Raw genomic sequence first — 22,195 nt, 5'->3', positions numbered from 1 at the left:
TTGCAAGAATTTCAGTCAACATAAGGAGAACACTTAACCGAAAGTATAAGTATGAACTTACAGACCAGGGACCATTTCTTATCATAATGGAGGGAATAACTTCTCAAGTTGGAAACATTCACCCGATGAATATTGGAAAAATTTTGCACAGAGCTGGAGTACAAGGTATAACAAAAATCAATAGAAAAGGGGCTAATAAAATTGGAATTGAATTCAGAACATCAGAGTATGCTAATCAGTTTTTGTCAAATGAAAGTTTCAGTTCTGCTAGAGGCTATAATAGGTACATTCCACAACGTCTTGTCACTTGTAGAGGACTAATCAAGGATGTAGGGGACCAAATTACGGAAGAGGATTTTTACTCAGAAGCGGTAGCTTATACAGGAGAAGGATCCCGGGCCAGGTTGATTAAGATATTAAATGTAAAAAGAGTCTTAAGAAGGAAGAAAATACTTGCTATTTCTGGTGAAACAGTAATGAAAACCATCCCCACAAACGATTATATTGTAACATTTGAAGGCAAATCATTACCCCAAACTGTAAATATTTTTAATAATGAAAGAGAAGTGGAAAAATATGTTAACCCGGTTATAATGTGCGTCAATTGTTGCAGATTTGGACATGTCAAAAATAATTGTAGAGGCAAGCCTCGTTGCGGTTTTTGTACAGAAGATCATCTTATGTTTGTTTGTCAAAAAAGAGAGCAAGCAATGAAAAAAATGAAATGCCCTGCAGATCATCTTAACAATCTGACTAAAACGTGTAAAATTCCAAATTGTGAAGTAAATCCAAAACCAAGCTGCGTAAATTGCAAGGGACACCACACTGCTACTGACTGGGGATGTCCCGAATACAAACGGCAAAAACAAATTAACGAAACCATGAGCTTCTACAACCTTTCTTTTTATGAAGCAGCTAAACTGCATCCACGGCTAATTAATGCAAACCAAGGCTTTACCCGAAAACCAGAAGATTTTCCTAGTTTAAATAAAAAAACTCAGAATAAACCTCCTCATCCAACAAGTCCTCAGGGCTGTTCCTCATATACATCAGTACTTAAAAGAAAACGGCCTGACACCCAATTTACCAAAGGGTATGATAAAGTAGCCCATGAACTAACTTTGTTACCCTCAAGTGCAAGAAGAAAAGTCTCATCTATACAAGTAGTTGAAAACTCGACATCAGAGTCGGAAATGGAAGTAACTCCTGTAGGAAATGGCTGGGAAGAAGTATGCAACAAGTTTGAAGCTTTCAAAAAAGACGTTATGTCAATAAAGGGTATGGATGAAAATTGTGTCAACAATATCAAACAATATTTTGGTTCATTTGACCTACGGAGGGGGGGCGGCTGCGATGGCAGCGGTTGACCTACAGGGGTTAGAAAAAGCAAAGGTAATCTTATCACTAGTTTTAATCTAACAGTAGTTTTTACGTAACAAAACTAAGTTTAAGTTTTAGTCACAAGCGTTTTATAGTTGAGCTATAATGAATATCGTTCACTGGAACATTTGCGGGGCTGAAAAAAATAAAGATGCTATCATTAGAGTTATAAGGGATTTTAAGCTACAGATCTTATTGCTCAATGAAACCTTGCTCAAACCCAACACTAACTTTAAAATATCAGGGTTCTCTTCTGTAAGAGCAGATAAACCTAATGGTGCAGATGGTATAGCAATTTTCTTGAAAAACAAAATAAAATATAATATCATCGACTTAAGCAGAATTAATATACCAGAGAGGTGTCAGGTTATTCTTGTAGAGCTTGTCGATTTTTTTATTTGTTGTGTTTACAACCCTCCAGATATTTGTTTGGTCAGGGCAAGCCTCGATTCAATTTTCGATCTAACCCGTAATAAACCCGTCCTCGTTATGGGAGACTTTAATGCCCATAATCCAATATGGGGTTCCCAGGTCAGTTACTCACGGGGAATTAGAAGTGGGAACATTCTTTATGATTTCATTAAGGATCACGATTTGTGGGTACTAAACGATGGATCAGCTACTCGGCTCACACGCCCAGGCGTACACAGCGCTCCAGATGTAGCTTTTTGCTCCCAGAGACTGTCTGGACTTACTGACTGCAGGGTTCTCCAGGATAGAGTGAATAGCGATCATTTTCCTATTTTGTGTATCATCGGAAATAACCGTTGCAACTCAGGTTCGACAAGAAACTACACTAGCAAATATAATTTCAACAAGGCAGACTGGGAGAAATTTTCTGATTTAATCTCCACGAAATTTAGAACTTCACCTCCTATAAATTATGAGGATTTTATGAATATAATTTTCCTATCTATTGCAGAATCTGTTCCAATGCATAAACACTCATTAAACTACGGGTTACCTTGGTGGGATAATGAGTGCACCAACGCTATTAAAAGGAAAAGACAAGCATTCAGAGACTATAAAAACAACCCCTCTGAGACCAACTTCCTGGAATCATTAAGAACCCGGGCACAAACAAGACAGCTGCTACGTAAGAAGAAAAAGGAAGGCTTTGTCAACTTTTGTGAGAATCTATCTCCAAATACTAGTGCAAAAGAAGTTTGGAGCAGTATTAGAAGGTTTGCTAAAGGTATCAGGTACCAAAATTATCATTTTCCCTTGAATTTCTCAATCCCACAAGATATGTTTGATCTTTTGACGCAACCTCCCTCTAGGTTGCCTAATATCCCCGAATGTCGCTTCTCATCAGAATATACAGAAGACTTCCATATCTCAGAATTTGTCGCGGCCGTTAAAGGTCGGAAGAGCAAGAGTCCCGGTGTGGATAAAGTACCTTTCAGTGTGCTCAGCCATCTCCCTGTTGAAGGAGCAGTCTTTCTTATCAAATTTTTCAACAAAATACTTCGGAGGGAAACCACCATTCCAGAGACGTGGAAAACCCAAATGGTGATCGCAATTCCTAAACCGGGGAGAGACCCCTCAGCGTTATCGTCCTACAGGCCCATCAACCTAGCTTCTTGCATAAGCAAAACTTTTGAAATTATGATCAAAAACCGACTGGAATGGTTCGTAGAGAACCAAGGTTTAATAGACGTTCGCCAAACCGGTTTCAGAAAGGGTAAGGGAACTTTCGACAATCTTGCAGTTATCTCCTCAGAGGTCCTCTGCCGTTTGGCTCGCAATCAACTAGCAGCAATGGTGACTTTGGACATATCCAATGCCTACGATAATATAAATGTTGACTTATTGACCTCGGTGTTGGCCAAAATTGGAATCGCCAGAGATTTGACTTTGCTCATTAAAGATTTTCTCACGAACAGGAAGATACAAGTTAAAGATCCATCTACTAATACATTCGTGTCAGGCAGAACCACTAGCAAGGGAGTTCCCCAAGGTTCCCCTCTTTCTCCATTACTATTTAATATTTACATCAATTCAATCAATGAAACAATTCCTGAGAACATAAGACTTTTACAGTTTGCGGACGATACCGCCTTGCTGAGTACTGGGACTGATGCCGAAACAATAGTGAACAATTTGAATAGAACTTTGCAAAATATACATATTTGGTCTTTGAATGTAGGACTTGAGATTAACCCCAATAAATCTGCAGCTATATTTTTTTCCAGGAAGAATTACAAGGTTAATTATCTCCCCAGACTTCACCTCAACACTCGAACCATTGCATGGACAAATTCCATCACATATCTAGGAGTGATTTTTGATCCAAAACTGTCATGGGAGCCACAAATTAGAAATATGATACAGAAAGCTTCAGGTGGGTTGAATATGATGCGATTTATAAGTAGAATCTGGTGGGGGGCACATCCCTCTACCCTTCTAACTTTTTACAAAGCTTATGTTAGACCCCATTTGGATTATGGAGCCTCTTTTTTGGGTGGTAGCTCAAGAAAGTCTATTGCTCAACTTAACAAAATTCAATTTGAGGCACTGAGAATAGCTCTGGGATATATGAAGTCCACACCTACTAACATACTTCTAGGGGAAGCAAGTGAAATGGATTTAGAACACAGAAGATACATGCTAGCGACTAAATCATTATTGAAAGCTGCCAGTTTAGTGGACAGTGAAACCTTAGCTGCGGTTAGATGGTTATATATCACCTATAATGAAAACTATTACTTTTTTCGGAAAAAGAGTATTCCTGCACTTGTGGATGCTTTTGAAAGAGTTGATTCACTGTTAGTTACACTTTACAGGAGCCCAGTTTATCCCTGTTTTTCTTGCCCACTGCCGAACCTTTTAAGCTCTGTTCAAATCCAAGACTTAAAACTAAAGAAAGATAATAATAACTCCAAATTATTTGAAATTAAGAAGAGCGAGACTTGGACCCCAGATTTTCATTTAATTTTTACAGACGCCTCAAAAGATAAAGAAGGCCGAGTAGGTTTTGGCGTTTACAACTACAATACGAACCTTAAAATGGGACAAGGCCTACCAAGTGAACTATCCATTTGCTCTGCCGAGATTTATGCTATTGGTCAAGCTCTTGATTGGATTGAATTCAAGGACATCAACAAAGCAGTCATCCTTTCAGACTCCAAAAGTGCCCTCGAAGATATCAATAAAACTGGGATGGATGCAAAGTCTAACTACCTAACCTTGCAGGTTAAGAATAAACTATTTACCTTAATAAAAACGCAAAATAAGGACATCCAATTATGCTGGATACCAAGCCATACCAGTATAAAAGAAAACGATATTGCGGATCAGATCGCCAATGCTGCACGCCTCGAACCACAGGAAAATATAAAATTGAGCTTTAGGGAATTCTTCCCTAAATTAAAGCATAACATCTGGAATGCTTGGAGCGACAGATGGAAACATATAGGATTAGGGAAAGGAGTTAATTTCACCTCACATTATTCTACTCCGCCAACTAAACCCTGGTTTCATAAGCTCGACCTGAATAGAAGAGAAATTACAACTATGTGTAGACTGAGAAGCAACCATTGCTGTTCTCCGGCTCACCTAAATAGAATCAAAGTCAAACTCTCCGGAGACTGTGAATGTGGAGAACTGGGCGATTTAAGTCATGTGCTGTTTGATTGTGCTCTTCATTGGGAAAAATCACAACAGTTGTATGAGTCACTCATTAGTGCTAATTTTCCTTCGCCTCTGCATATTAATTCCATTTTATTTCACCGCACTCAGTTGGATTTTGCTGCTAGAATTGTTTGCCGATTTTTAGATGCATGTGGATTAAAACTTTGAATATTGTTTTCACATATTCTAATTCTTTCGTCCATTTTTTTTCCCTGTATAGCCGTCCTGTAGGATGATGGTATCACCCAGACCCTCTTTACGGAGGCATCCTTCATGGAAATAGTTTATTGCACACCACTACCGTGAAGCTGGCCGAATTGCCTTAGCAGCAGTGGCTAAATAAAGCGTAAATAAAAAAAAAAAAAAAAACCTATTTTTTTTTTTCCGCCAACTAAACCCTGGTTTCATAAGCTCGACCTGAATAGAAGAGAAATTACAACTATGTGTAGACTGAGAAGCAACCATTGCTGTTCTCCGGCTCACCTAAATAGAATCAAAGTCAAACTCTCCGGAGACTGTGAATGTGGAGAACTGGGCGATTTAAGTCATGTGCTGTTTGATTGTGCTCTTCATTGGGAAAAATCACAACAGTTGTATGAGTCACTCATTAGTGCTAATTTTCCTTCGCCTCTGCATATTAATTCCATTTTATTTCACCGCACTCAGTTGGATTTTGCTGCTAGAATTGTTTGCCGATTTTTAGATGCATGTGGATTAAAACTTTGAATATTGTTTTCACATATTCTAATTCTTTCGTCCATTTTTTTTCCCTGTATAGCCGTCCAGTAGGATGATGGTATCACCCAGACCCTCTTTACGGAGGCATCCTTCATGGAAATAGCTTATTGCACACCACTACCGTGAAGCTGGCCGAATTGCCTTAGCAGCAGTGGCTAAATAAAGCGTAAATAAAAAAAAAAAAACCCGGTTATAATGTGCGTCAATTGTTGCAGATTTGGACATGTCAAAAATAATTGTAGAGGCAAGCCTCGTTGCGGTTTTTGTACAGAAGATCATCTTATGTTTGTTTGTCAAAAAAGAGAGCAAGCAATGAAAAAAATGAAATGCCCTGCAGATCATCTTAACAATCTGACTAAAACGTGTAAAATTCCAAATTGTGAAGTAAATCCAAAACCAAGCTGCGTAAATTGCAAGGGACACCACACTGCTACTGACTGGGGATGTCCCGAATACAAACGGCAAAAACAAATTAACGAAACCATGAGCTTCTACAACCTTTCTTTTTATGAAGCAGCTAAACTGCATCCACGGCTAATTAATGCAAACCAAGGCTTTACCCGAAAACCAGAAGATTTTCCTAGTTTAAATAAAAAAACTCAGAATAAACCTCCTCATCCAACAAGTCCTCAGGGCTGTTCCTCATATACATCAGTACTTAAAAGAAAACGGCCTGACACCCAATTTACCAAAGGGTATGATAAAGTAGCCCATGAACTAACTTTGTTACCCTCAAGTGCAAGAAGAAAAGTCTCATCTATACAAGTAGTTGAAAACTCGACATCAGAGTCGGAAATGGAAGTAACTCCTGTAGGAAATGGCTGGGAAGAAGTATGCAACAAGTTTGAAGCTTTCAAAAAAGACGTTATGTCAATAAAGGGTATGGATGAAAATTGTGTCAACAATATCAAACAATATTTTGGTTCATTTGACCTACGGAGGGGGGGCGGCTGCGATGGCAGCGGTTGACCTACAGGGGTTAGAAAAAGCAAAGGTAATCTTATCACTAGTTTTAATCTAACAGTAGTTTTTACGTAACAAAACTAAGTTTAAGTTTTAGTCACAAGCGTTTTATAGTTGAGCTATAATGAATATCGTTCACTGGAACATTTGCGGGGCTGAAAAAAATAAAGATGCTATCATTAGAGTTATAAGGGATTTTAAGCTACAGATCTTATTGCTCAATGAAACCTTGCTCAAACCCAACACTAACTTTAAAATATCAGGGTTCTCTTCTGTAAGAGCAGATAAACCTAATGGTGCAGATGGTATAGCAATTTTCTTGAAAAACAAAATAAAATATAATATCATCGACTTAAGCAGAATTAATATACCAGAGAGGTGTCAGGTTATTCTTGTAGAGCTTGTCGATTTTTTTATTTGTTGTGTTTACAACCCTCCAGATATTTGTTTGGTCAGGGCAAGCCTCGATTCAATTTTCGATCTAACCCGTAATAAACCCGTCCTCGTTATGGGAGACTTTAATGCCCATAATCCAATATGGGGTTCCCAGGTCAGTTACTCACGGGGAATTAGAAGTGGGAACATTCTTTATGATTTCATTAAGGATCACGATTTGTGGGTACTAAACGATGGATCAGCTACTCGGCTCACACGCCCAGGCGTACACAGCGCTCCAGATGTAGCTTTTTGCTCCCAGAGACTGTCTGGACTTACTGACTGCAGGGTTCTCCAGGATAGAGTGAATAGCGATCATTTTCCTATTTTGTGTATCATCGGAAATAACCGTTGCAACTCAGGTTCGACAAGAAACTACACTAGCAAATATAATTTCAACAAGGCAGACTGGGAGAAATTTTCTGATTTAATCTCCACGAAATTTAGAACTTCACCTCCTATAAATTATGAGGATTTTATGAATATAATTTTCCTATCTATTGCAGAATCTGTTCCAATGCATAAACACTCATTAAACTACGGGTTACCTTGGTGGGATAATGAGTGCACCAACGCTATTAAAAGGAAAAGACAAGCATTCAGAGACTATAAAAACAACCCCTCTGAGACCAACTTCCTGGAATCATTAAGAACCCGGGCACAAACAAGACAGCTGCTACGTAAGAAGAAAAAGGAAGGCTTTGTCAACTTTTGTGAGAATCTATCTCCAAATACTAGTGCAAAAGAAGTTTGGAGCAGTATTAGAAGGTTTGCTAAAGGTATCAGGTACCAAAATTATCATTTTCCCTTGAATTTCTCAATCCCACAAGATATGTTTGATCTTTTGACGCAACCTCCCTCTAGGTTGCCTAATATCCCCGAATGTCGCTTCTCATCAGAATATACAGAAGACTTCCATATCTCAGAATTTGTCGCGGCCGTTAAAGGTCGGAAGAGCAAGAGTCCCGGTGTGGATAAAGTACCTTTCAGTGTGCTCAGCCATCTCCCTGTTGAAGGAGCAGTCTTTCTTATCAAATTTTTCAACAAAATACTTCGGAGGGAAACCACCATTCCAGAGACGTGGAAAACCCAAATGGTGATCGCAATTCCTAAACCGGGGAGAGACCCCTCAGCGTTATCGTCCTACAGGCCCATCAACCTAGCTTCTTGCATAAGCAAAACTTTTGAAATTATGATCAAAAACCGACTGGAATGGTTCGTAGAGAACCAAGGTTTAATAGACGTTCGCCAAACCGGTTTCAGAAAGGGTAAGGGATCTTTCGACAATCTTGCAGTTATCTCCTCAGAGGTCCTCTGCCGTTTGGCTCGCAATCAACTAGCAGCAATGGTGACTTTGGACATATCCAATGCCTACGATAATATAAATGTTGACTTATTGACCTCGGTGTTGGCCAAAATTGGAATCGCCAGAGATTTGACTTTGCTCATTAAAGATTTTCTCACGAACAGGAAGATACAAGTTAAAGATCCATCTACTAATACATTCGTGTCAGGCAGAACCACTAGCAAGGGAGTTCCCCAAGGTTCCCCTCTTTCTCCATTACTATTTAATATTTACATCAATTCAATCAATGAAACAATTCCTGAGAACATAAGACTTTTACAGTTTGCGGACGATACCGCCTTGCTGAGTACTGGGACTGATGCCGAAACAATAGTGAACAATTTGAATAGAACTTTGCAAAATATACATATTTGGTCTTTGAATGTAGGACTTGAGATTAACCCCAATAAATCTGCAGCTATATTTTTTTCCAGGAAGAATGACAAGGTTAATTATCTCCCCAGACTTCACCTCAACACTCGAACCATTGCATGGACAAATTCCATCACATATCTAGGAGTGATTTTTGATCCAAAACTGTCATGGGAGCCACAAATTAGAAATATGATACAGAAAGCTTCAGGTGGGTTGAATATGATGCGATTTATAAGTAGAATCTGGTGGGGGGCACATCCCTCTACCCTTCTAACTTTTTACAAAGCTTATGTTAGACCCCATTTGGATTATGGAGCCTCTTTTTTGGGTGGTAGCTCAAGAAAGTCTATTGCTCAACTTAACAAAATTCAATTTGAGGCACTGAGAATAGCTCTGGGATATATGAAGTCCACACCTACTAACATACTTCTAGGGGAAGCAAGTGAAATGGATTTAGAACACAGAAGATACATGCTAGCGACTAAATCATTATTGAAAGCTGCCAGTTTAGTGGACAGTGAAACCTTAGCTGCGGTTAGATGGTTATATATCACCTATAATGAAAACTATTACTTTTTTCGGAAAAAGAGTATTCCTGCACTTGTGGATGCTTTTGAAAGAGTTGATTCACTGTTAGATACACTTTACAGGAGCCCAGTTTATCCCTGTTTTTCTTGCCCACTGCCGAACCTTTTAAGCTCTGTTCAAATCCAAGACTTAAAACTAAAGAAAGATAATAATAACTCCAAATTATTTGAAATTAAGAAGAGCGAGACTTGGACCCCAGATTTTCATTTAATTTTTACAGACGCCTCAAAAGATAAAGAAGGCCGAGTAGGTTTTGGCGTTTACAACTACAATACGAACCTTAAAATGGGACAAGGCCTACCAAGTGAACTATCCATTTGCTCTGCCGAGATTTATGCTATTGGTCAAGCTCTTGATTGGATTGAATTCAAGGACATCAACAAAGCAGTCATCCTTTCAGACTCCAAAAGTGCCCTCGAAGATATCAATAAAACTGGGATGGATGCAAAGTCTAACTACCTAACCTTGCAGGTTAAGAATAAACTATTTACCTTAATAAAAACGCAAAATAAGGACATCCAATTATGCTGGATACCAAGCCATACCAGTATAAAAGAAAACGATATTGCGGATCAGATCGCCAATGCTGCACGCCTCGAACCACAGGAAAATATAAAATTGAGCTTTAGGGAATTCTTCCCTAAATTAAAGCATAACATCTGGAATGCTTGGAGCGACAGATGGAAACATATAGGATTAGGGAAAGGAGTTAATTTCACCTCACATTATTCTACTCCGCCAACTAAACCCTGGTTTCATAAGCTCGACCTGAATAGAAGAGAAATTACAACTATGTGTAGACTGAGAAGCAACCATTGCTGTTCTCCGGCTCACCTAAATAGAATCAAAGTCAAACTCTCCGGAGACTGTGAATGTGGAGAACTGGGCGATTTAAGTCATGTGCTGTTTGATTGTGCTCTTCATTGGGAAAAATCACAACAGTTGTATGAGTCACTCATTAGTGCTAATTTTCCTTCGCCTCTGCATATTAATTCCATTTTATTTCACCGCACTCAGTTGGATTTTGCTGCTAGAATTGTTTGCCGATTTTTAGATGCATGTGGATTAAAACTTTGAATATTGTTTTCACATATTCTAATTCTTTCGTCCATTTTTTTTCCCTGTATAGCCGTCCAGTAGGATGATGGTATCACCCAGACCCTCTTTACGGAGGCATCCTTCATGGAAATAGTTTATTGCACACCACTACCGTGAAGCTGGCCGAATTGCCTTAGCAGCAGTGGCTAAATAAAGCGTAAATAAAAAAAAAAAAAAAAAAAAAAACCTCTCCAAAAAGCAACAAGTGTGAATAAATGAAAGCAAGGGACAAGAATAGAAATTGTCGTTACTTCGGAAATAAGAAGGAATACAGGACGATCGTCTCGTGCAATCCAACCGCATTCCGCAGTAACATCTTAAATTGCAGCAAAAATGCAAGGACTTACACTTATTTACATTTATTTTAGGACATGCAAACCACACCAAGCAATTAAACAGTTACCGTGTGTTCGAACAGAATAAAGTAGCAATACCAGTAGTTTTGAGGATTAAGACAGTGTGTAATTGTGAGAATAAAACATTTAATAGGTAGTCTCCGAGTATTATTAACCTACATGTGAGACACATAAGTCGAAGTAGCCAATGACAAATTGAACCCGTTACACTCCCCCTCTTCTTCGGAAGGAGGTTTAATTTCATAGAAAAGTAAACCGACGACAACCGTAAAGCAAACCAGGCCAAACTAGGACGCAAAACTCAAAACCAGATGTGAACAATGACTCCCCAAGAATCACTAAAACAATACTAGTAAAAACCCGAAATAAAGAAGACCAGTCCAATGAGACATCTGGGCACACCCAGAAGGGAGCAACATCCAAAGAGTAAAATGACTTACAACTCTTGATGAAAAATGGATGTTAGCCAGCATTGCGTTACCACCAACCAAGACGGGGGAACCTCGTTTACTGGCCCCCTACAGACTGTAACCAAATGCAGCATCAAACCCGCCAAAATCCACCGGCACTCGTACCAATTGAATATGCTCAAAGGGCGGAAAACCAAAGAAAATCCCAACCCCGTTAAAGAAAAATCTGAAGAAAGAAAAAAAAAACAAGTAACCCGCTCTGCGATTTGGGGCGAAGTTGGGTTTTCCTACACAGCAAAAACAAGCCCATAAACCTTTGACTCATTGACTGTGTTAGACAAAGTATCTCTAAATCTTCTAAAAGAAGGGATAGCCAACTCAGAACACAACAAAAAAGAAACCAAGACTCAAGCAAAAATTGAAATACACTATGGGCAATTGTTTTCTAAAGAAAAACAAGAATTGCCTTACAACAAATGGAAACCTTGATTTCACCATTCGTGATGAGAGTGAACAACAGATATTCCGAGGTTTCGAACAACTTGAGCACCTTTGTAACTTTTTAGAAAAATCCAATGTAAATCCCTCACTACTTACATGTTGGAATCAAGGAACCTTGATAAACTGCTATAACTGCATTGCAAAGGAAACTCTTCAGAACTTATTAAAGAAATCTAAAATTGCTGAAATGGTTTCAGACAATGAGATAGAACCAGCAGGTCAACCACCTAATGCTGACATCGTCATCATCGTTCTAATGTTAATATCCATTGTATTTGCTTTTATTTACATCAACCTTCTTAGGACTGGCAAAACAAAAAATCCTTATATTCCTACAATAATACTTTTTGTCCTGCCTTTGATAATACTCACAGATATTGTAGTAAAATTGCTAAAAGTGTGAAACTAATACTGCAGTTAAATAGGTTCATTAATATAGATTTTGTTATTATAATAATATTTAATTATAGTTTCTTTTATAAGAATTGCATTTTCAAAAACCATTGTTAGTTGTATTGTGTTGTTTTAACGATAAAAGAAAAAAAAATGAAAATCCCAAAATTAAATACAGCAAATGCAAACTCAATAAGTTCTAAGACAAATTCCAACCCATCCCCCTTCAAAAAAAAAAAGAAAAAGGTCAATGACAATACACCAATAGGGAGCAATGAAGAAAAAAAAAACAAAAACAAATTAAATAATTAGTGCTAAGTACTCAAAATCTCCAATAACTAATATTCAAAATTACTCGCTGGCAAAAATATGTGAGTGACCCCGCATTGATTCAAAATTCAAATTCAAAAATATAGCCAAGTATTTTTTTGCAGTTCGAACCAATATACAAATCCAAACTGACGGCCTATTAACTTAAAACTCAATAAACTATAAAAAATTGACAGAAATATTTAAAAACCTATAAAAACAACGAACCTAAAAAATAATAAATTTTACACGTTGGGTGCTAAAAAATTCCCAGAAAATTTACACATTGGGCGTTAAAAAAAAATTACACGTTGGGCGCCAGAAAAATTGCCACGTCTCTTTTCCACTGAAGGTGGAGGGGAGACCGAAGCAATCCTACAATACTTTGCTCACTTTGCTACCGATTGGAAGCAGTAAGTATAGGGCCCAAGCAGCTCAGTTTCTCAAAATATGGGCGGGGTATAAAAAAGAAAGTAAATAAATCAAAGGTTGGAAACCGGGACGCCAGCTATGACAAAACCCCAACCTATACTATGGTGCAAGCAATTCAATGTACGGTTCCAACACCACTAGGGTGAATAGACCAATAATGACAGAATTTAATCAACGCAAGGAGACTAAATATTACCTAACTACTACCCGCTATTACCAATAATAATCAATTATTACACACACATGAATGAGATTACACAGTAACGTCTTACGAAATTGAAGACGAACGTGTGCCAAAGGTCGAGTGCTTAACTGTACTAATGGCCGAGTGCATTCGCGTTGACAGAGGTTTGAAATATAACCTCTCCAAATTTTTTTTTTTTCTTTTTCTTTTTTTTTTCGGTCAACCAGGTGAAGTGGTGTGCACAATTTTACCTCGGTCCGAGAAAATTTTCATTTTTTTGACGTAATTCTAGTCTTCAACTGAATTTTTCGGTCTGGGTGAGTTTTATATTTAGTCAGCCGTTAATAATTGCTTTGGTTTGGTGTCGCAGTTCGCAATAATTTAGCGCTTTTCATATCATGGCATGTGCTTCGGGGGGTAAAGACCCCCCTGATAGAAACGATCGTATCGTAGTTAATAATCCGATAGTGTTTGCAAATGATTTTGATTCCTTTCAAGCTCAACTAAACTTGTCCCAAGCTTCTACCTCCTCTAGCAGTGGTTATTCATCAGCCTTGACGCTTTCGCCTTTAGCTAAGAAAACAGCACATGCTATCGCTCAGCATCAATACTTCTTAGTACCCACTAAGGAGGAAATAGATTTATTGGAGACAGAGTTACAAAAGCTTAAATCTGTCTTCGTGGAAGATCAGGATGCCCTAAACGAAATTGCAAGAATTTCAGTCAACATAAGGAGAACACTTAACCGAAAGTATAAGTATGAACTTACAGACCAGGGACCATTTCTTATCATAATGGAGGGAATAACTTCTCAAGTTGGAAACATTCACCCGATGAATATTGGAAAAATTTTGCACAGAGCTGGAGTACAAGGTATAACAAAAATCAATAGAAAAGGGGCTAATAAAATTGGAATTGAATTCAGAACATCAGAGTATGCTAATCAGTTTTTGTCAAATGAAAGTTTCAGTTCTGCTAGAGGCTATAATAGGTACATTCCACAACGTCTTGTCACTTGTAGAGGACTAATCAAGGATGTAGGGGACCAAATTACGGAAGAGGATTTTTACTCAGAAGCGGTAGCTTATACAGGAGAAGGATCCCGGGCCAGGTTGATTAAGATATTAAATGTAAAAAGAGTCTTAAGAAGGAAGAAAATACTTGCTATTTCTGGTGAAACAGTAATGAAAACCATCCCCACAAACAATTATATTGTAACATTTGAAGGCAAATCATTACCCCAAACTGTAAATATTTTTAATAATGAAAGAGAAGTGGAAAAATATGTTAACCCGGTTATAATGTGCGTCAATTGTTGCAGATTTGGACATGTCAAAAATAATTGTAGAGGCAAGCCTCGTTGCGGTTTTTGTACAGAAGATCATCTTATGTTTGTTTGTGAAAAAAGAGAGCAAGCAATGAAAAAAATGAAATGCCCTGCAGATCATCTTAACAATCTGACTAAAACGTGTAAAATTCCAAATTGTGAAGTAAATCCAAAACCAAGCTGCGTAAATTGCAAGGGACACCACACTGCTACTGACTGGGGATGTCCCGAATACAAACGGCAAAAACAAATTAACGAAACCATGAGCTTCTACAACCTTTCTTTTTATGAAGCAGCTAAACTGCATCCACGGCTAATTAATGCAAACCAAGGCTTTACCCGAAAACCAGAAGATTTTCCTAGTTTAAATAAAAAAACTCAGAATAAACCTCCGCATCCAACAAGTCCTCAGGGCTGTTCCTCATATACATCAGTACTTAAAAGAAAACGGCCTGACACCCAATTTACCAAAGGGTATGATAAAGTAGCCCATGAACTAACTTTGTTACCCTCAAGTGCAAGAAGAAAAGTCTCATCTATACAAGTAGTTGAAAACTCGACATCAGAGTCGGAAATGGAAGTAACTCCTGTAGGAAATGGCTGGGAAGAAGTATGCAACAAGTTTGAAGCTTTCAAAAAAGACGTTATGTCAATAAAGGGTATGGATGAAAATTGTGTCAACAATATCAAACAATATTTTGGTTCATTTGACCTACGGAGGGGGGGCGGCTGCGATGGCAGCGGTTGACCTACAGGGGTTAGAAAAAGAAAAGGTAATCTTATCACTAGTTTTAATCTAACAGTAGTTTTTACGTAACAAAACTAAGTTTAAGTTTTAGTCACAAGCGTTTTATAGTTGAGCTATAATGAATATCGTTCACTGGAACATTTGCGGGGCTGAAAAAAATAAAGATGCTATCATTAGAGTTATAAGGGATTTTAAGCTACAGATCTTATTGCTCAATGAAACCTTGCTCAAACCCAACACTAACTTTAAAATATCAGGGTTCTCTTCTGTAAGAGCAGATAAACCTAATGGTGCAGATGGTATAGCAATTTTCTTGAAAAACAAAATAAAATATAATATCATCGACTTAAGCAGAATTAATATACCAGAGAGGTGTCAGGTTATTCTTGTAGAGCTTGTCGATTTTTTTATTTGTTGTGTTTACAACCTTCCAGATATTTGTTTGGTCAGGGCAAGCCTCAATTCAATTTTCGATCTAACCCGTAATAAACCCGTCCTCGTTATGGGAGACTTTAATGCCCATAATCCAATATGGGGTTCCCAGGTCAGTTACTCACGGGGAATTAGAAGTGGGAACATTCTTTATGATTTCATTAAGGATCACGATTTGTGGGTACTAAATGATGGATCAGCTACTCGGCTCACACGCCCAGGCGTACACAGCGCTCCAGATGTAGCTTTTTGCTCCCAGAGACTGTCTGGACTTACCGACTGCAGGGTTCTCCAGGATAGAGTGAATAGCGATCATTTTCCTATTTTGTGTATCATCGGAAATAACCGTTGCAACTCAGGTTCGACAAGAAACTACACTAGCAAATATAATTTCAACAAGGCAGACTGGGAGAAATTTTCTGATTTAATCTCCACGAAATTTAGAACTTCACCTCCTATAAATTATGAGGATTTTATGAATATAATTTTCCTATCTATTGCAGAATCTGTTCCAATGCATAAACACTCATTAAACTACGGGTTACCTTGGTGGGATAATGAGTGCACCAACGCTATTAAAAGGAAAAGACAAGCATTCAGAGACTATAAAAACAACCCCTCTGAGACCAACTTCCTGGAATCATTAAGAACCCGGGCACAAACAAGACAGCTGCTACGTAAGAAGAAAAAGGAAGGCTTTGTCAACTTTTGTGAGAATCTATCTCCAAATACTAGTGCAAAAGAAGTTTGGAGCAGTATTAGAAGGTTTGCTAAAGGTATCAGGTACCAAAATTATCATTTTCCCTTGAATTTCTCAATCCCACAAGATATGTTTGATCTTTTGACGCAACCTCCCTCAATGTTGCCTAATATCCCCGAATGTCGCTTCTCATCAGAATATACAGAAGACTTCCATATCTCAGAATTTGTCGCGGCCGTTAAAGGTCGGAAGAGCAAGAGTCCCGGTGTGGATAAAGTACCTTTCAGTGTGCTCAGCCATCTCCCTGTTGAAGGAGCAGTCTTTCTTATCAAATTTTTCAACAAAATACTTCGGAGGGAAACCACCATTCCAGAGACGTGGAAAACCCAAATGGTGATCGCAATTCCTAAACCGGGGAGAGACCCCTCAGCGTTATCGTCCTACAAGCCCATCAACCTAGCTTCTTGCATAAGCAAAACTTTTGAAATTATGATCAAAAACCGACTGGAATGGTTCGTAGAGAACCAAGGTTTAATAGACGTTCGCCAAACCGGTTTCAGAAAGGGCAAGGGAACTTTCGACAATCTTGCAGTTATCTCCTCAGAGGTCCTCTGCCGTTTGGCTCTCAATCAAATAGCAGCAATGGTGACTTTGGACATATCCAATGCCTACGATAATATAAATGTTGACTTATTGACCTCGGTGTTGGTCAAAATTGGAATCGCCAGAGATTTGACTTTGCTCATTAAAGATTTTCTCACGAACAGGAAGATACAAGTTAAACATCCATCTACTAATACATTCGTGTCAGGCAGAACCACTAGCAAGGGAGTTCCCCAAGGTTCCCCTCTTTCTCCAGTACTATTTAATATTTACATCAATTCAATCAAAGAAACAATTCCTGAGAACATAAGACTTACAGTTTGCGGACGATACCGCCTTGCTGAGTACTGGGACTGATGCCCAAACAATAGTGAACAATTTGAATAGAACTTTGCAAAATATACATATTTGGTCTTTGAATGTAGGACTTGAGATTAACCCCAATAAATCTGCAGCTATATTTTTTTCCAGGAAGAATTTCAAGGTTAATTATCTCCCCAGACTTCACCTCAACACTCGAACCATTGCATGGACAAATTCCATCACATATCTAGGAGTGATTTTTGATCCAAAACTGTCATGGGAGTCACAAATTAGAAATATGATACAGAAAGCTTCAGGTGGGTTGAATATGATGCGATTTATAAGTAGAATCTGGTGGGGGGCACATCCCTCTACCCTTCTAACTTTTTACAAAGCTTATGTTAGACCCCATTTGGATTATGGAGCCTCTTTTTTGGGTGGTAGCTCAAGAAAGTCTATTGCTCAACTTAACAAAATTCAATTTGAGGCACTGAGAATAGCTCTGGGATATATGAAGTCCACACCTACTAACATACTTCTAGGGGAAGCAAGTGAAATGGATTTAGAACACAGAAGATACATGCTAGCGACTAAATCATTATTGAAAGCTGCCAGTTTAGTGGACAGTGAAACCTTAGCTGCGGTTAGATGGTTATATATCACCTATAATGAAAACTATTACTTTTTTCGGAAAAAGAGTATTCCTGCACTTGTGGATGCTTTTGAAAGAGTTGATTCACTGTTAGATACACTTTACAGGAGCCCAGTTTATCCCTGTTTTTCTTACCCACTGCCGAACCTTTTAAGCTCTGTTCAAATCCAAGACTTAAAACTAAAGAAAGATAATAATAACTCCAAATTATTTGAAATTAAGAAGAGCGAGACTTGGACCCCAGATTTTCATTTAATTTTTACAGACGCCTCAAAAGATAAAGAAGGCCGAGTAGGTTTTGGCGTTTACAACTACAATACGAACCTTAAAATGGGACAAGGCCTACCAAGTGAACTATCCATTTGCTCTGCCGAGATTTATGCTATTGGTCAAGCTCTTGATTGGATTGAATTCAAGGACATCAACAAAGCAGTCATCCTTTCAGACTCCAAAAGTGCCCTCGAAGATATCAATAAAACTGGGATGGATGCAAAGTCTAACTACCTAACCTTGCAGGTTAAGAATAAACTATTTACCTTAATAAAAACGCAAAATAAGGACATCCAATTATGCTGGATACCAAGCCATACCAGTATAAAAGAAAACGATATTGCGGACCAGATCGCCAATGCTGCGCGCCTGGAACCACAGGAAAATATAAAATTGAGCTTTAGGGAATTCTTCCCTAAATTAAAGCATAACATCTGGAATGCTTGGAGCGACAGATGGAAACATATAGGATTAGGGAAAGGAGTTAATTTCACCTCACATTATTCTACTCCGCCAACTAAACCCCGGTTTCATAAGCTCGACCTGAATAGAAAAGAAATCACAACTATGTGTAGACTGAGAAGCAACCATTGCTGTTCTCCGGCTCACCTAAATAGAATCAAAGTCAAACTCTCCGGAGACTGTGAATGTGGAGAACTGGGCGATTTAAGTCATGTGCTGTTTGATTGTGCTCTTCATTGGGAAAAATCACAACAGTTGTATGAGTCACTCATTAGTGCTAATTTTCCTTCGCCTCTGCATATTAATTCCATTTTATTTCACCGCACTCATTTGGATTTTGCTGCTAGAATTGTTTGCCGCTTTTTAGATGCATGTGGATTAAAACTTTGAATATTGTTTTCACATTTTCTAATTCTTTCGTCCATTTTTTTTCCTGTATAGCCGTCCAGTAGGATGATGGTATCACCCAGACCCTCTTTACGGAGGCATCCTTCATGGAAATAGTTTATTGCACACCACTACCGAGAAGCTGGCCGAATTGCCTTAGCAGCAGTGGCCAAATAAAGCGTAAATAAAAAAAAAAAACCTCTCCAAATTGGCCAAATAAAGCGTAAAAAAAAAACTCTCCAAAAAGCAACAAGTGTAAATAAATGAAAGCAAGGGACAAGAATAGAAATTGTCGTTAGTTCGGAAATAAGAAGGAATACAGGACGATCGTCTCGTGCAATCCAACCGCATTCCGCAGTAACATCTTAAATTGCAGCAAAAATGCAAGGACTTACACTTATTTACATTTATTTTAGGACATGCAAACCACACCAAGCAATTAAACAGTTACCGTGTGTTCGAACAGAATGAAGTAGCAATACCAGTAGTTTTGAGGATTAAGACAGTGTGTAATTGTGAGAATAAAACATTTAATAGGTAGTCTCTGAGCATTATTAACCTACATGTGAGAAACATAAGTCGAAATAGCCAATGACAAATTGAACCCGTTACACTCCCCCTCTTCTTCGGAAGGAAGTTTAATTTCATAGAAAAGTAAACCGACGACAACCGTAAAGCCAACCAGGTCAAACTAGGACGCAATACTCGCAAAACTCAAAACCAGATGTGAACAATGACTCCGCAAAAATCACCAAAACAATACTAGTAAAAACCCGAAATTAAAAAACAACGACTTTGAAGATTCTCCAATGAAGCGGAACCCGCATGAATCCGACCAGTCCAATGAGACATCTGGGCACACCCGGAAGGGAGCAACATCCAAAGAGTAAAATGACTTACAACTCTTGATGAAAAATGGATGTTAGCCAGCATTGCGTTACCACCAACCAAGACGGGGGAACCTCGTTTACTGGCCCCCTACAGACTGTAACCAAATGCAGCATCAAACCCGCCAAAATCCACCGGCACTCGTACCAATTGAATATGCTCAAAGGGCGGAAAACCAAAGAAAATCCCAACCCCGTTAAAGGAAAATCTGAAGAAAGAAAAAAAAAACAAGTAACCCGCTCTGCGATTTGGGGCGAAGTTGGGTTTTCCTACACAGCAAAAACAAGCCCATAAACCTTTGACTCATTGACTGTGTTAGACAAAGTATCTCTAAATCTTCTAAAAGAAGGGATAGCCAACTCAGAACACAGCAAAAAAGAAACCAAGACTCAAGCAAAAGTTGAAATACACTATGGACAATTGTTTTCTAAAGAAAAACAAGAATTGCCTTACAACAAATGGAAACCTTGATTTCACCATTCGTGATGAGAGTGAACAACAGATATTCCGAGGTTTCGAACAACTTGAGCACCTTTGTAACTTTTTAGAAAGATCCAATGTAAATCCCTCACTACTTACATGTTGGAATCAAGGAACCTTGATATACTGCTATAACTGCATTGCAAAGGAAACCCTTCAAACCTTATTAAAGAAATCTAAAATTGCTGAAATGGTTTCAGACAATGAGATAGAACCAGCAGGTCAACCACCTAATGCTGACATCATCATCATTGTACTAATGTTAATATCCATTGTATTTGCTTTTATTTACATCAACCTTCTTAGGACTGGCAAAACAAAAAATCCTTATATTCCTACAATAATACTTTTTGTCCTGCCTTTGATAATACTCACAGATATTGTAGTAAAATTGCTAAAAGTGTCAAACCAATAATTAAATAGGTTCATCAATATAGATTTTGTTATTATAATAATATTTAATTATAGTTTCTTTTATAAGAATTGCATTTTCAAAAACCATTGTTAGTTGTATTGTGTTGTTTTAAGGATAAAAGAAAAAAAAATGAAAATCCCAAAATTAAATACAGCAAATGCAAACTCAATAAGGTCTAAGACAAATTCGAACCCATCCCCCTTCAAAAAAAAAGAAAAAGTGTCAATGGCAATACACCAATAGGGAGCAATGAAGAAAAAAAACAAATTAAATAATTAGTGTTAAGTACTCAAAATCTTCAATAACTAATATTCAAAATTACTCGCTGGCAAAAATATATGAGTGACCCCGCATTGATTCAAAATTCAAATTCAAAAATATAGCCAAGTATTTTTTTGCAGTTCGAACCAATATACAAATCCAAACTGACGGCCTATTAACTTAAAACTCAATAAACTATAAAAAATTGACAGAAATATTTAAAAACCTATAAAAACAACGAACCTAAAAAATAATAAATTTTACACGTTGGGTGCTAAAAAATTCCCAGAAAATTTACACATTGGGCGTTAAAAAAAAATTACACGTTGGGCGCCAGAAAAATTGCCACGTCTTTTCCACTGAAGGTGGAGGGGAGACCGAAGCAATCCTACTATACTTTGCACACTTTGCTACCGATTGGAAGCAGTAAGTATAGGGCCCAAGCAGCTCAGTTTCTCAAAATATGGGCGGGGTATAAAAAAGAAAGTAAATAAATCAAAGGTTGGAAACCGGGACGCCAGCTATGACAAAACCCCAACCTATACTATGGTGCTGGCAATACGATGTTCGTTTGCAACATCACTAGGGTCAATGGGCCAATAATGACAGAATTTAATAAACGCAAGGAGACTAAATATTACCTAACTACTACCCGCTATTACCAATAATAATCAATTATTACACACACATGAATGAGATTACACAGTAACGTCTTACGAAATTGAAGACGAACGTGTGCCAAAGGTCGAGTGCTCAACTGTACTAATGGCAGAGTGCTTTCGCGTTGACAGAGGATTGAGATATAACCTCTCCAAACTTTTTTTTTTTTTCGGTCAACCAGGTGAAGTGGTGTGCACAATTTTACCTCGGTCCGAGAAAATTTTCATTTTTTTGACGTAATTCTAGTCTTCAACTGAATTTTTCGGTCTGGGTGAGTTTTATATTTAGTCAGCCGTTAATATTTGCTTTGGTTTGGTGTCGCAGTTCGCAATAATTTAGCGCTTTTCATATCATGGCATGTGCTTCGGGGGGTAAAGACCCCCCTGATAGAAACGATCGTATCGTAGTTAATAATCCGATAGTGTTTGCAAATGATTTTGATTCCTTTCAAGCTCAACTAAACTTGT

At 38.1% G+C, this 22,195-nt stretch overlaps 2 protein-coding genes across 2 annotated transcripts; both read left to right on the top strand.

Moving 5' to 3' along the window:
• Positions 1-1,385: 1,385 nt before the first annotated feature.
• LOC132704382 (uncharacterized) lies at positions 1,386-18,792 on the top strand. The gene is made up of 5 exons (XM_060674348.1): positions 1,386-2,575; positions 7,656-7,928; positions 16,151-16,423; positions 16,592-17,205; positions 18,751-18,792. Exons 1-5 carry the CDS (start codon positions 1,486-1,488, stop codon positions 18,790-18,792), a joined length of 2,292 nt encoding a protein of 763 aa, XP_060530331.1. The 5' UTR covers positions 1,386-1,485.
• Positions 8,433-12,237, top strand: LOC132704334 (uncharacterized). The gene is made up of 2 exons (XM_060674270.1): positions 8,433-10,864; positions 10,924-12,237. Exon 1 carries the CDS (start codon positions 8,495-8,497, stop codon positions 10,532-10,534), a length of 2,040 nt encoding a protein of 679 aa, XP_060530253.1. The 5' UTR covers positions 8,433-8,494; the 3' UTR covers positions 10,535-10,864; positions 10,924-12,237.
• Positions 18,793-22,195: the final 3,403 nt, after the last annotated feature.

This window comes from Cylas formicarius, unplaced genomic scaffold, assembly GCF_029955315.1.
Source record: "Cylas formicarius isolate icCylForm1 unplaced genomic scaffold, icCylForm1.1 PGA_scaffold_7__23_contigs__length_41026272, whole genome shotgun sequence".
Taxonomy (NCBI): Eukaryota; Metazoa; Arthropoda; class Insecta; order Coleoptera; family Brentidae; genus Cylas; species Cylas formicarius.
The sequence above is the reverse complement of the archived record's forward strand: the minus strand, read 5'-3'. Positions and strand labels throughout refer to the sequence as shown.

Excerpts from the sequence above, each read along its gene's own strand:
- LOC132704334 (XM_060674270.1), top strand. The coding sequence starts at position 8,495 with ATGGTGACTTTGGACATATCCAATGCCTACGATAATATAAATGTTGAC.
- LOC132704382 (XM_060674348.1), top strand. The coding sequence starts at position 1,486 with ATGAATATCGTTCACTGGAACATTTGCGGGGCTGAAAAAAATAAAGAT. Across the intron at positions 7,929-16,150 it reads TATTAGAAGGTTTGCTAAAG|AATCTGTTCCAATGCATAAA; the intron begins GTATCAGGTACC and ends TATCTATTGCAG. Across the intron at positions 17,206-18,750 it reads AAGGTTCCCCTCTTTCTCCA|ACTGAGAAGCAACCATTGCT; the intron begins GTACTATTTAAT and ends AACTATGTGTAG.